Source organism: Amblyomma americanum, chromosome 3 (assembly GCF_052857255.1).
Source record: "Amblyomma americanum isolate KBUSLIRL-KWMA chromosome 3, ASM5285725v1, whole genome shotgun sequence".
In the NCBI taxonomy this organism is placed as follows: Eukaryota; Metazoa; Arthropoda; class Arachnida; order Ixodida; family Ixodidae; genus Amblyomma; species Amblyomma americanum.
Window position 1 is genome coordinate 170454376 of NC_135499.1, and position 12947 is coordinate 170467322.

The window sequence follows — 12947 nt, forward strand, 5'->3', positions numbered from 1 at the left end:
GTGTCCTGCTCTTTGAAGCGACCGCCACCATGCAGTCGCGAATGGGAGCCCATGCCGACCGCGTTGCCCAGGGCTAGATTGGAACAGTAGACGCCGCCAAGCACCCAGACAGGGGCTTCGGGGAGGGTGGGGGGCACTGGAGACGTCCGCAACCTCTCCAGAACATAACTCTTCCCTGTTATCGTCAGTTCCTGTGCGCTGGATATCACGGTATTCGTATACCCGCTGCTAACGAGAAATATGGCAGGGAGGCCGGAGTAGCCTGCATGAGTGGCATCAACGATTAATAAAGGGGATTGAAATGCGATTATGTCATTATAGCTAGCGCTCATCATACGCATTTACTATAGGTGTAATCGCCATCAATTTTTTTTATTATAATCATATCTATTATGCAGCCCCTCTGAATTTGTCCTCAGTGAGCTTAAAACTACTCGTCTTGAAAGCCAGCTGGCCCGGTAGGAAATATAAAATGAAGGAATAGGTTAAATAATGAATTATTCGCGTACACACTTACAAACACCCCAGTCGCGGTGGCTCCGTGGTTTTGACGTTTGGCCGCTCATTATGAAGTCGCGGTTCGATGCCGGCCGCGGCGGCCGTATTAGATGGAGACGAAATACAAAAACTCCCGTGTGCTGTGCGATGTCAGCGCAAGCTAAACAACCCCAGGTGGTCTAAATTAATCCAGAGCCCAACCAGTACGGCGTCCCTCACAGCCCATGTATCGCTTCGGACGTTAAACACTGAAGTCAGTCCAATCCATTATCCAACTCACTCACTCACTCACTCACTCGCTCGCTCGCTCGCTCGCACGCACGCGCGCACACACACACACACACACACACACACACACACACACACACACACACACACACACACACACACACACACACACACACACACACACACACACACACACACACACACACACACACACACACACACACACACACACACACACACACACACACACACACACACACACACACACACACACACACACACACACACACACACACACACACACACACACACACACACACACACACACACACACACGCACACACACGCACACACACACACACACACACAAACGTACGTGCTCCCGTTGTGAGTTTATATATACATATATCGTCGTAATTGTAGCCACATTAACAATCTCACTATAGGCTAACGCATGCGGGGGCGGCTCAGGATGCAGTACGCTGTTAACAGCGTCTATCTAACCACTGCGTAGCCAGAGGGTGGCAATTGCAGCCGCTATCCTCATATCTCTGACAGCCGGTTGTATTCCGATGTTTAAAACGCTAGCTCGGTCCTCTTTACACATCTCGAGACATCGCTTTCGGCTCCGCGCGCTCAGTCAGCAGTAAGCCCAATCGCTGAAAAGTTTCTGGACACAGTAAACTGTGCATGAAATTTATGTCTCCTTAGACGCGTGATATTTAGTCGTGGTCGCACAGCTGGACCTATCGTGCAGATGCTCTGAAGGTAGCTGCCCGCCTGAAATCGGAAGGAGCGTCTCTCTACAGCGGATTGATTTATTTTCGCGATTTAATGAGAGTCATCCTAAGCAGCTTCAGTTGGCTGGATTTATCGGGAAAACCAATGTTATATATTGATGTTACGAGCGGTGATAAAAACTGAGCAAATAAAAGAAACGGTTCATGTTTCGCAATTATTGCCTTTTAAATTGGATTATATAGTCATAGCCTGCTAAGTTTTTAAATAAAAAGTAGTTACTTGATTTAGTAGAAATGAGGAAATAGAAACAGAATCTAGTACTGCGCGGATACTCTCTGTAGACTTTAGTTTACGGCACGCAGTTAAGCTTGTAATTAAGAAGGAATTTTGGCTATGCAGATCTGCGCCTTTGGTAATTGCGCGTGTGCTGTTGCCGGCTTCGGTAACAATGCAACCAAAAACTAATCATTCGCAGAATTGGTGTGGCCTTTGCGCAAAATGCGTAAAAAAGATGCAAAATTAAAGATAGGCGTTTGCGCAGCGATTTTTTGCTCAGGAGGGCGGGTGCCGTGCAGTTCGATTATATCCTAAAGAAGTCACTTTGAATTCCAGTAATCACAGTCCTTAAGGCCATTAGATAAAACGTATCAACGAAACGGCCGTTACAGGCGTTTAAAGTGTGCGAGTGCATCTGGTGTTTCATAAGGTTCAGATTCTGCAGTGAGGTCCTCTGGACTCGGAATCACTCGGCAGTGGCAGCACCCCCCCCCCCCCCCCCCTCCGGTGGAGAGCAGGAAAAGACGCTGCACATTTCAGACGTATACATCGCCAAATTGCGACGGTGTTAAACAGAAAAATTGGCTGCGGTTTAGCTCTCGTTAACGCCAGTTGAATTGCGAAAGCTTTGGTTTCCTCGGTACGTCGTCTACGCAGCGTCTCATTCTGGGCGCTCTCGAGAACTCAAACCGGTCTCTTCCGCAGTTGAAGAGTCACTCCGGGACGTGGCACGACTTCTAGCCGCATCTTCGTTACGACGCTTCTCGAGTCGTGCGGCGCGTTCTTCTGGCATCTCTTGAGCACGTTGTCTCTTCCTCGCTTCGTGCTGTCGTTGTTGCGTCTCTTTCGCGCTCTCCGTAACGACTAGAGTTCACTGAGGCGAAGCGCATATATATATATATATATATATATATATATATATATATATATATATATATATATATATATATATATATATATATATATATATATATATATATATATACACCCCGCGAGGCGACACCTTCTCTCCCTCTTCCCCAGCGGAGCACATCTGGTGGAGCGAGCGGCGACGGCAGTGGCGTCGACGGCGACGCCATCTGTTGGAGCGTGGCTGCGGCGTTGTTAGGCAACGGCGGCTCAAGGTCGTTCGTGGGGCCGCGCATACTGCTGAAGTGCGCTACGAGCCGAATTGGATCGCTGGCTGGAGTAGTAAAGCTTTCGCTTTAAAACACCCGAGAAGTGTTCGAAATTGTTAATCTGGAGGCCCGTACAATGACACATGTCACAGCCTACAGCGTTGTTTTGGTGCACAAACTTGATTAGGTTTCGATTTATTAGTGTCACACTGCAGAATACGCAAACGTAAAGCGAAAAATCGAAGCGTATCCACTAACCTTGATCGCATACGCATCATCTGCTGCTTCGACGTTTACGTCACTATAAACATTATCGAAGTGCTAAGACGTCATTATCGCACACAAGGTAGTTATACGTCGCATGCGCGCTGAGTTATCTGTGGCGAAGAGTGTCTCTTCTAGTACGCTCTTTAAGTTACCGTCCTTTAGAAAAATGTCTATGCTATCAAACTGAGACTTTCATTGACAAGGCCAGCCATGAACCCATATTCTCGATTGTTTGCAGGAGGGAAAACAACGCATACAAGACAAGAGCAAAGAAACTTTCATTCCTTCCCACTCGACGCATTTATCCTTCTCTCCTAGCCATTCTATGCAATTTTGACGGTATACGGTGCAAGCGTGCTTAGCACGTGACGTACACATTTCGTCATGACTTCACACTTGCGCGGATGTAGAGAGTTGCATGCGCATACTTTTATGGCACTGACGTGTCCGTTATCAGCTTGCACGTAGCTTGCTCCGTCACGATTGCGTCTGGCCCGCTCTGGCACCACCTTCGTTTTGTTGACAATTTACTACTGGACCTCTCTGCCGTGAAAAAGCGAATAAGGAGAGAGCGCAACAACAGAACAAGTGAGCTTAATTAGGCAGCTTTGTTTGCTTAGAATTCACAGTCCGATGTAAGTCTTAACGGGCAGAAGGTGAAGGAAAAGAGCAAATCACTCCAATTAGGCAACTCAGTTTGCTTATATGGCACAGACTGTTTTAGGTCGGCAGCCTGACTGCTTAGTTACGTTTGTCATGTTTTGCGCTATGACAAATTCTGCATATATGGGCATTAAGCCACTAAAGCTATCGCGTCATACCCTTAAGGCGGAGTTTAAGTGTCCCCTCCAACTCAGGAATAAACACATGCTTTCGCACGTGCACTAGGTTATAACGGCAAAGCGCAGTAATATCTATCCTTTGAGTGGAATGCAGGCTAGCGTGACAATTTTCGTATGAAGCATTCATACAACTCATCCAGTGCCGCCAATAGTCAATGTTAAGCTGACTTTCAGATATTTCTTTCTTTTCACTTTCCAACCTGTCGCTTTTGGTGTTTCTCCCATCAGATATTTATTCCGAGCCTCAGTTACTAGGGAGCCGCCGCGGTGTCTGAGTGGTTATGGCGCTCGCCTGCCGGCCCGAAAGACGCGGGTTCGATCCCGGCCGCGGCGGTCGAATTTCGATGGAGGCAAAATTCTAGAGGCCCGTGTGCTGTGCGATGTCAGTGCACGTAAAAGAGCCCCAGGTAGTCGAAATTTCCGGAGCCCTTCACTACGGCGTCCCTCATAGCCTGAGTCGCTTTGGGACGTTAAACCCCCATAAACAAAACCATCACTTACTAGGGGGACCTTGCCGCTGCAAAGCAGCGGTCTTAAAGAGGATATATCCTGACGACACGCGAGCACGGGCCATCCATCGCGAAACTGGTCGTCGCTGCCTCAGGGTCCGGCTATCGTGCAGAAGGAGGGTTTAACATGACGCATATCTTTACAACGGCTGTCTGCACCCACGAGGCGTTATAAAGCAGGCCCCGAGGCGGTTTCATCACGCGCGAAGCCTCGTCTGATCCCAGCAGCAGCCGCAACAGGAATACGAGGCGGGTCAGCAGGACGCAGGGACACAAGCAGCTTCGTCGCTGAGACAAGGGGACGCCAAGAATTTGAAGCACATTTGTACCTGTTAGGAAATAAGAGATTGCTTCAGAACCAGCGCTCTGGTAAGCTCACGAACCACTAATCTGGCTATACGGAGACAATAATTCGATTTTTGATGCGTGTTTCACTGAACTGCAAGAAAGGGAAACTCTTTTCCTTACAGTGCGTGTAAAAAAAAAAAAACAGTTATACGTTTTGAGTGGCAGAGCATCCTTATAGACAACAAGAGAACAGATAATGAAAGGTAGAAAGAGAAGGTCATCAAAGACAGCCGATTTGTGCACTTCGATTAGATTACGCCAGAAAGAAGCAGCGAAATAATGAATTAAATAGTAGGCTGTATGCCGGGTACTCACATGTTGCTTCCAAGCGTCTGAGAGGTAGACATAAACGGCGCCAACAGAAGAATATGCACGCACAAGCGCTTTTCGATGTTCACTGGAAATAACTGCGTATTGTGTATTTCCTTTTCTTACTTCCCCGTTGTTTTGTCAATTGCTTTGTACTCTTCTCAAGAGTTCCCATATTTTTGCTGAATATTTCCCCAGTCTCTATTGCCTAATCTGTTACAAATGCATTGTTTAAATTTGACGCCCCTCTTACACAATGCCCTGTCTGTAAAGTATTTCAAATAAATAAATAAATAAATAAATAAATAAATAAATAAATAAATAAATAAATAAATAAATAAATAAAGCTCCGATGAATGACAGTTACCGACCTCAAAGTGTTACTCATACTTGAAAACTTGCTATAACGGTATACCCAATCTCTTGACAATTGCCTCAGGCGCAAGACAAGAGATTTTAAACAGAGTCCTGCTTTTCGTAAATTGGCGTCATGGCACACATTAGGTGGCATATATGTCAACGACCATGACACATTGAAACAAGGCATGTCGAGGTAATAGATGTTGTCGTTCTTTTTATGACGTAGTACTGGTGAACCTTATTACTATGTGCAAAAATTTTACCAAAAACGGTAGGTGTATAATATTTATTATTTTCTTAAACTTCTTCACCAGATTTCCAAACCATGGTGTGGCTCCTCTTAGCGCCACTGGAAGCAGTTTTGGACACCTAACTTCCATTTATGTAGAGGAATATTGCGCTTTCATTACAGAGGAAAGCAGGAACATGAATGCTAAAATAAAATAGAACAGCACCGAACTGAACAAAAGATGTGTATAAGGCTTAGTCATTAAACAATTTTGTGGAATGTCTTGCAGAAATGCTAACGGTCCTCAATAAAAACTGTTTACGCGGGAAGGAAATTTCATTCGTGGGTTGTGCCAGGAATAAATCTGAAAACGCGTATTGTGCGACATGACATTTTAGCTAATTTTTCACTGTGGTCATTGCGATATGAAACGCATGGAGGATATGAAGTCGAATCTTAGGAAATAAACAAAGGCTAGAAATTCATCCACGGCAACAAAAACCTTAATAATTATAACAGAAAAGTTTCCTTGCAAATTCTTGTTAGGATGATAACTGCTTTCCAATCTTTCAAGAATGCGTGCTCTCTCAATACAAAAAGCAAGGAACACAAAGTTGCAGTCGAGAAAGTTCTGGTGGTAAGAAGGATTTTAAAAGCGAATAAACAAAGCATTAATTCCATGTTTGATTTTTGCTTCTTGTGTAGAACTAATAATTCAACATGAGACTAAATTATAAGGAGGATGGTTCAGCGTCAGAGTTTTGTGAATGCGGACACTTCACCTTCGGCAGGCATGCTCTAGAATTAATTGACATCACGAAAAACGTGCAGCGTATCCGAATGTAGTTTCGGTACAGATGTCTTGCTGCGCAGCCTCTGTATTGAGGATACGTAAGCGAGAGCAGTAACGAATGATCGAAGTTCATCCTGCCTGAATTTTTGCACCAAGATACTGAAATGTTGAGACAAGTGATGCGACAAACATTAGATTCAATAAGACGTCCAGAAAAAAGAAGCTCATAGGTCAGCTAGCCTGGCGATTAAATCTACGCACTCAGCACGATTGCCAACTGGCGCGAAGGCAAGAGGATGAACCCATGAAAGACAGGACTAGCGCCACCTCTCCAAGTATTTCTAAGAGCAGCGTTCTAGGAGACCCTAGCTCTTCCAGCTCAGACAATTTTTGTTGCGTTAAGTCAGACAGTGAACCGAACTAGCGAATATGCTGAAAGATTACAAGCATGCGATTCTCAGTGTAACGGCGTGTGTTGCGGGCCGTTTTTCGCTACCACAGTTTCAGGTACATCGAAATGAGCAAACACTTCTGCCATGCACTGAATTGTTTTCACTGCCAACGTATGACTTTTAACGGTGACTTCAGATTGACGGCCGCAGGCTGGAAGCTCTATCGAGTGCACACTTTTTTATTAATTTTCTTCGGATGGTTGTGGACCTGCAGAGTGCAGACGGCCATCACTGTCGCTTAACTCGAATAGGCCGCGTCTCTCTTTCGTCGTTCCGATGGCGTCCCTGGAATCTTTGTATTTTTGCAGCTCGTGTCTCGGCGGCTTGTGTACCGGCGTTCTCCTCGCTCGTCGACCGCGTGATCCGCTACCGTGCGCAGCAGCGTCAGGTATCCCGGACCGCAGCGGGCCTGCGTGACGCAGAGTCATAGTAGGATGAATGCACAGCTGGCACCGGCATTTCGAATGAGCGTGAACTGCGACTAAACACATCTGGTGGCACTGGGGCCCGCAAAATCCAAGCGAAGTCTTCGCCAAGGCAGTGTCGGTCCCGACCACGGGTGCAGCGGTGCGGCGCTTGTGTTCCTCCAAACGTTAAGCAAACGTTGCTCCTTACAAGCTTGGCAGCTTTCGACGTGCTTTTCGAGGTCAGCATCTATCGGTGGCCACCACACGCAACCCCGTGCAAGTTCTTTGCTTCTCACAATATCTGGGTGCCCGTCATGTAACTCTTATAACAATGAGGCTTGCTGCCTTTGAGAAACTACGGCACGTATGCCATAGTGTAAGCAGGATTGGTGGCGCGTGGGTTCTGGAAATTTCAAAAAAGGCTTCTATCTCCCATCCAGGATAGATGACGGCTAACCGTTCCGAGTCCTCTCCAAGACTTGGCTGAGTGTCGTATCCTGATGTGTAGCACGTGTAATGTCAGCGCTTGTGACAGACAGTGTTTCTAATCACATAGTGTAAAACTGTTCACTTTCTTCTGCCGACTGCACTTCCTGTATCTTTCATTGGCAATCTTGAAAGACAGGCTGTCTTAGCGTTATCGCTAGTGGACAATATTATGGCCCAAATTGAAGGCGAGCTGCTGGGATTGGTAGGATTCCGGCCTCACATCCGTAAATGTTTGCATCAATTTGTGGTCTGTGACTAGCGTGATGCTTCACCAACAGAGGTACTGGTGGAAGTTTCTTCACTCCAAAGATTAGCGCGAGAGCTACTTTCTCAAGCTCACTGTAGTCCTCAGCGTCCGACAACGTGCGCGAAGCATACGCCACTGGCTTTACAGACCTTTACATTTGGACGAAATGAGAGAACACGGCATCTACCTCGTACTTCGACACGTCACAGGCCAGTTGCCACAGGTTATCCGGGTCGTAGGGCACCAAAATGGGCAAACCTGCTATGGCAGCTTTGATGGGACGAAAATATTTTCGAGATGCCTCCATCCAGCGCCAAGCCGTGCCTTGCTCCAGAAGCTTGTTGAATGGGTGTACGAGAGTAGGCAGATTCGGAGCAGACTTTTCATAATGTTAACTATGCCCAAGAAGGACTGCAGCTGCTGCTTTTGTTTACACCATGAGCGTCCATGAGCGCAGCCATCTTCTGGGGGCAAGTTTGGATGCCCTCTTCAGAAATGAGGTGCCCGTGGAAATGAAGCTTTTCGTGGAGGAATGAACATTTGTCCGCCGTACCCAGGAACCGCGATTCAAAATGCCCTTCGAAACGAGCCTTGTCGTGGCCCTTGAGAGCAGTTCGCAGGTGCAACTTGGAGGTGCAATAGGTGCAAGATGCTGCTTCACTTCAGAAGGATGGTCCGAAGGAAGTCTCGACCGGAAGGGGGAGGACCACTTCCGTCCACAACGTACAGTTGCAGTATTTCAACTTGATCGTTGTGCCGGACCTCAACGTCAGCCACACCTTCCAGCACTACGAATGCTCCCGTGCACGTGTAAAGCCTCAGCAAAGTCGGTGAGAGATTCTTGTTACCACAAACGCTTCTTAAACTGCTGCCCTAGAGTGGACACCGCGGCACCGGATCTATTTCTATTAAAAGCGGCTCTTTGTCAACCGTCACCGCGAAAGTAATTGGCGCGTGGTCTTGACTCTTCCCGGCATTTTTGTCGACCAGGCCGCCGTCATCCACTTCCGCGAGCGTTTTCACTTTCTTATAGGATTATTCTTCGTTCCGTGCAGTACTGCGGTAGTTTCGCTGAAGATGACCTTTCTTCGGCACTTGACGCATGTACGCCTAACGTGCGGGCAGCTTCTGCTCACATGATTCAGGAAGCCGCAGTGAAAAGAGCTAGCCATCGACGCGCTCTTGACTGGCCGGTTCTTGCAGGCACCTGACACCACTGCCGGCGTCGACGCTCCTCTGTTTACGTGGACCCCGCTCCTTCCAATGCGCCCGCCGCGGCGGCGGTGCTCTTCGTTGTGGTTACCATCGCTCTGCTGCCTTAGAAACGTCAGCCTCTTTCCTTCTGCAAACAGGACGCGCTGGATATCTTTGAGCTTCAGACAGGAAACTATCGCGCAATGACTGGTCGAGGAACGTTTCGAAATCGCACGTTTGGGCAAAGTTACGCAGTTCTCCGGCAGAATTCTGCAGTGCTGTCACTGTCTCGTGGAGATCGCTTGTATAATTTCGCTCAGTCTGCTGTGACCGAGGTATGCGGCGCCAGGTTTTCTCCCAACGAGCTCTTCAGTGCGTCGAACGTTCTAGCCGGTGGCAGGTCCGGCGCTGACTGCGAGTTCTGGAGTGCGTATGTCTTGGGATCGACAAGGCCCAGAAAATTGCGTACCTTATCATCCTAGGCGACTTGGTTAACTTGCAAGTACGAGGCAAATATTTTTTCGCACGGCGGTCAGCCGTCGGATGACTCGTCGCACGATTCTGGTTGGCCCAAACGATACGTGCTCCTCTGGCCGGGGTGCCGTTCGCTGCGCAACTTGATGCTTCTTGAGTTGCCTCACTATCGTTCCCCGATGCTGATTTGCTGGATTCCTTGGTTGCTCAATCCCGTGCTCGTCACCTATGTTGTGTGTTTATATTTTGCAGTCGGTGAAGAATCCAGGCTGGGAGTTGAGGTCGCGAACAAAATACTAATGGCGTTATTCAAGAGAGTAGGTCCACATACTTTGAGTGTTACGAGGCCAAGAGAGGGCAAGGCCAGGCCTTGCGGCTCATTATATGCAGCTCGGAAAATGGCGTAGTGAACGGCTTCAGTTTCTTGACGTTGACTTTGAGACTACGGTAGGCGCAGCTGGACATGACAGTGTACTCAGGTGAAAGCGACTGAAACCGCAAGTGTGCTTCACATTTTGTTTGGTTTGGTTTGGTTTATGGGGGTTTAACGTCCCAAAGCGACTCAGGCTATGAGAGACGCCATAGTGAAGGGCTCCGGAAATTTCAACCAAATGGGGTTCTTTAACGTGCACTGACATCGCACAGTACACGGGCATCTAGAATTTCGCCTCCATCGAAATTTGACCGCCGCGGCCGGGATCGAACCTGCGTCTTTCGGGCCGGCAGCCGAGCGCCGTAACCACTCAGCCACCGCGGCGGCTGCTTCACATTTTGTGGTACTGTGCCGCGTAAGCGAGCTTCCAGGGTACAGACTTTTGTCTAGTCGATCGAGCATTTTATGCCGTTGTCGATTTTAATACATACGAAGGACTTCACTGAAAACCTGACGAATACGTACTTTCCGCGCAGGGAGTGAAATAAGCCATGGAGTTCGAGAAAGTGCTCAGAGAAGTGGGCGGCTTCGGTCTGTTCAACAAAACCATCATGATCGGAGCTCTTATCCTGACCACTTGGAACACGACGCTGTGCTACTTTTTCCACGTGTTCCTGCTCATTGCGCCTCCCAGCCAGTGGTGCTTCTTCAACGGAACATCACTCGAAGACTTCGTGAACACCACTGCGCTGCCGCGTCGACGATGCCAGTTGGTGAGCCTGTCCAGCGACGGCGGCAATATCAGTTTTGCCGACGGCAGTGACGATCTCTGTCCCACAGGGTGGAAGTTTGACCCGTCCGAATTCTTCACAACAGTCACAATGGAGGTGCGTATGCGATAGCTGTCCTGCGGATCTTCACGAATGCACAATAAGTCACTGAGTGCAAAGACTTACGATATTACTTTGTGCAGCTTGGTGTCGATGTGGATATGGCTTCACCCGCCGTACGGATGTGTTGGCTATTTTACCCAGCTGCGTTGATAATTTGGCACCATCCGCACATTTACCTGCCTCGAGGTAAAGCGCGCAAACCGAAGAAATAATTGATGAATTGATTCAATAGCATCGTTTTGTTTTACTTTTGCACATAATATAAGCCCTATTTCAGGAGTGAGAAAACGCTGATGGCAAGTACTAGTGCAAGCAAGAAGGCAAATTATGGAATGTACCCTGCTGTTCTATATTTATTGAAAAACAATGTAAAATAAAAACGTTGCACAGGTAGCCATACCCAACAAGTCTTGACAAACAGTTTTTAACAAGGAAGGGTTTATGAGCGCAATTTTTTCATATATTACAGGATTTCACTATAACAATCAATATATACGCAAATCTCCCGTCAGCAGGCTTGCCTTTTTTTTTGCTATAAACGTTTTTGCTATCGTCAAAAGCGTTCCTCATTAGTTTTATATGGCAGTTTTAACTGCTCGATGCGAGCGATGGAAGTACTTTAAAAGAAAGATTTTGCTACATACCAGAATGGACCAATACCTTCAATATTTCGATGCAAGTATCGTACAATTTTCCAATTCTCAAAATTTTTGTCCAAGAATGTTGGACATGAAACAAACTAAGAAGCGAAGGATCCATATTTAAATCAAGAGAAAACATGTAAACTGTATGGTGAAAGGTGACTTAAAATACAAGAAAGTGCAGCAGTGCTCACAGAAAATCGCGGAAAGTGCGAGTTGAATTTCCCCCTTCAGGTGGCGATGAGAGGAAACTACTTGATGATGAAATCCGAGTTTCTTGATGACCCGGTGGTTCTACTCGCAAAGATTCACATTACTCAAGGAAAGGAGAAGGTTAACTATTTATTTACAACATAGGTAAAAAAACGAGAAGAAACAAAGCAAGGAGAAAACTATTTACATGACTAAATCGTGGACCAGACGAATTCAGCCCCCGCTCAACCCAGAGCGCTTGGTTTTAAACCCTCTGTCTCCGCCCTTAGCGGGGACAGCAACCAATAAGATAACAAACGACCCATCTCGCCAATCAGTGGTCAGGGAAAGGAAAATAAGGATTTCCGCCAACTAATCACAGATTGGGGAAAGAGTGCTGATTAAACATTTGTGAAAGGAGAGGTTGCAATCAAATAGACAAACAGCACAAACGCGAAAACCCTCTCCCACGGCTCCCACGGCCCAGCCGTTACCACTTTCTTTCGCACACGTGACAAAACGATCCCTAAAGTGTTTACTGAATACACCGCACGAGATGAACACAGTCGTTACGGGAATAGTGGGTTTCCGGTCACTCGGCTAATACTCAGCCGTATCCCGTGCGCCCCCGAAACCTCGTCAGCCCCTTAACAACCACATGTCGACAGCTGTACTTGGTTAGCGTTTTTCCCGGCGGGTCATCCCCGTGACGGCGCGGCGTAAACGAGGACGTCCGCTGTACGAAGGGGAGGCAGGAACAGGACGGGCCCCTTTGTTGGGGACTTCCGACCCCACTGGAGCGGCCTTCCTTGAGAACACAAGACCAACGAGTTCGCGGAATGGTCAGCGAACTCCACAGTGCGATTTTGCATGCAGTTTTCAGGTCTGATGTTATGTTGACTTGCGCTACATGGATTGAGATGTGACCGGTTGAAACAATTCATTGTGAAGAAAAACTGAATTTCAATAAACAAAAGTGCATCTTCTTAGCTGTGTAGTTTAACCACAAAAAGGACGACCTTACGCACACCACAATGAACGCGATTGCGCTAAGGCTCCCGTCCTGC

At 47.4% G+C, this 12947-nt stretch overlaps 1 protein-coding gene across 1 annotated transcript in view; it reads left to right on the plus strand.

Moving 5' to 3' along the window:
* Nucleotides 1–12947, plus strand: part of LOC144124252 (uncharacterized) — a 61284-nt gene that overhangs the window by 33257 nt on the left and 15080 nt on the right. The window contains exon 14 of the mRNA XM_077656894.1: nt 10704–11041. Coding sequence (XP_077513020.1) covers nt 10704–11041 — 338 coding nt within the window. The remainder of the gene's footprint in view (nt 1–10703; nt 11042–12947) is intronic.